This window comes from Pinus tabuliformis, chromosome 5_1 (genome assembly GCF_031772625.1).
Source record: "Pinus tabuliformis cultivar Carrire ecotype Pingquan chromosome 5_1, CPIR1, whole genome shotgun sequence".
Classification (NCBI taxonomy): Eukaryota; Viridiplantae; Streptophyta; class Pinopsida; order Pinales; family Pinaceae; genus Pinus; species Pinus tabuliformis.
In genome coordinates, this window is record NC_142305.1 from 395,315,221 (window position 1) to 395,316,950 (window position 1,730).

The 1,730-nt window shown below is 41.3% G+C and overlaps 1 protein-coding gene across 1 annotated transcript; it reads right to left on the minus strand.

Annotated features, from left to right (window-relative positions):
- Positions 1–462: 462 nt before the first annotated feature.
- Positions 463–1,356, minus strand: LOC149165120 (putative xyloglucan galactosyltransferase GT20). The gene has a single exon (XM_089429715.1). The coding sequence runs from the start codon at positions 1,354–1,356 to the stop codon at positions 463–465; it is 894 nt and encodes a 297-aa protein (XP_089285841.1).
- Positions 1,357–1,730: the final 374 nt, after the last annotated feature.

Sequence of the window (1,730 nt, forward strand, 5' to 3'; positions counted from 1 at the left end):
ACCTATTATTGATGATTATTATCTTTACATTATATTTATATTATTTATATATTTTATTCATTACATCTGTGGCCTGATTAAACATTGTTCGATGAGGACGGAACGAATTGCTTTTGTACTGTTGGGTCTTGGAGCACCTGCAAAGCTTATCAGATGGGGTCTCTGGCTTGTCCTGATCTGCCAGTGCCATTGCCAAATATCTTCATCAAAACGAGGATGGAAGAAAGTGGGATGTGGGACTCCAATTTCATTCATATCCCATGGATGGCGTTCAATCAAAAGCTTGGTAACAGACTTCATTTCAGGAAGGTGTAACAACCTGTTGCCCCGTTGATCATCATCCCTCGATCTCCTGAAATCCCACGAGATCTTGCCCAGAACCAGAACATGATCTCTTCCTCCATGTCTCCTCCATCATGGATGACCTTGAAGCCACTTCACAAGCTCCAGGGCTAGTTCGTCTCATTTCGCGGGACTGATATTTTCCCTGAAATTCCATCTCATCACATCCAGACCTCCGTAGTAGGGAATGTAGAACAAATTCGCCTCTACAGGATCAGAAACCAGACATGGGTGCCTTGAGATTCTGGAATGGAAGATGAACTCTAACGCATATTGATGAGTCTGAAACCAGTGCCTATGAAAATTTTCGATGGGTTTCCCCATTCCTTCATTGCTAAGATAATCACAGAGACTGAGCCACGGAATCAGGCTCTGGCATTGCCCTACAAGCTCTGCATTGAATCCTTTGGGAAAATCATAGACATATATTTTCCTTCCTTTGCATTGTTTCTGGCTCGGACCTTTCATGCCTGCAGGAATTGAAGCAGACCTAAAAGCCTCCATTTGCATTTTCACTGCATCCAGAGAAAATGTAGCGTTTTTCGCATTACTTTTCTTGTTTCCCATTATGGCCCATTCACTCGATCCATTTTCAAATTTCTCTAACGATGAAATCTCAACATGGGTAGTTGGTCTCTCCCGTTTCAGAGCCACTACTCCATGCCCATTAACAGACTCATTTAGCAATGGTGATGAAACATTCAAGCCATGATTCGCCACCCTGAGACCTTGAATCTCATGGCCACCAAAACCAAACTTGTTATCATCAAACAGAGTTGATTTATGTGGGAAACGCGGAGTGCTGGCAGAAACACAATATACATTCAACTTACGGTTGGAAAAACAGAGATGAAGAACAGATGCAGGCAACAGGGTTGTCATAACCGAAAGACATATAACGAGCATTAAGAACAATGGGGGCAACAGCAGCACTCTCCGTATTACAGCCCCCATACACTGCATCCCCACTCCTGATCCTTCGACATTCTTACTCCTCTTTCTCTGCTTCCCCATGGCTGCAGACCCACGGACCAGCAAATCACACACCACGTTTATTTCAGTTAGGGTACCCTCTTTATCTCAATGTCAAAAACAGACCTTGAAGAGACAAACACCAAGTCAATTGAATGTAAGTTTTCACTGATGTAAACACTACTTGAAGACTATGAAAGTATCTTATTTTCTGTTCTGTGTTTTTTTTGGCTTTTCAGAAGAATGAGATAGATATTCTGAAGGGTTTAAGTCTATTCAACAACAAATTCTAAGTTATTATAACAATATATTAATTTTAAGTCATTATAACAATATATTAAAGGCCGGAGTTCCTAATAGGACTTGCTTTCATATTGCTTGTATCCTTCTACACCAAAACTAAAGGGGACTTGCTC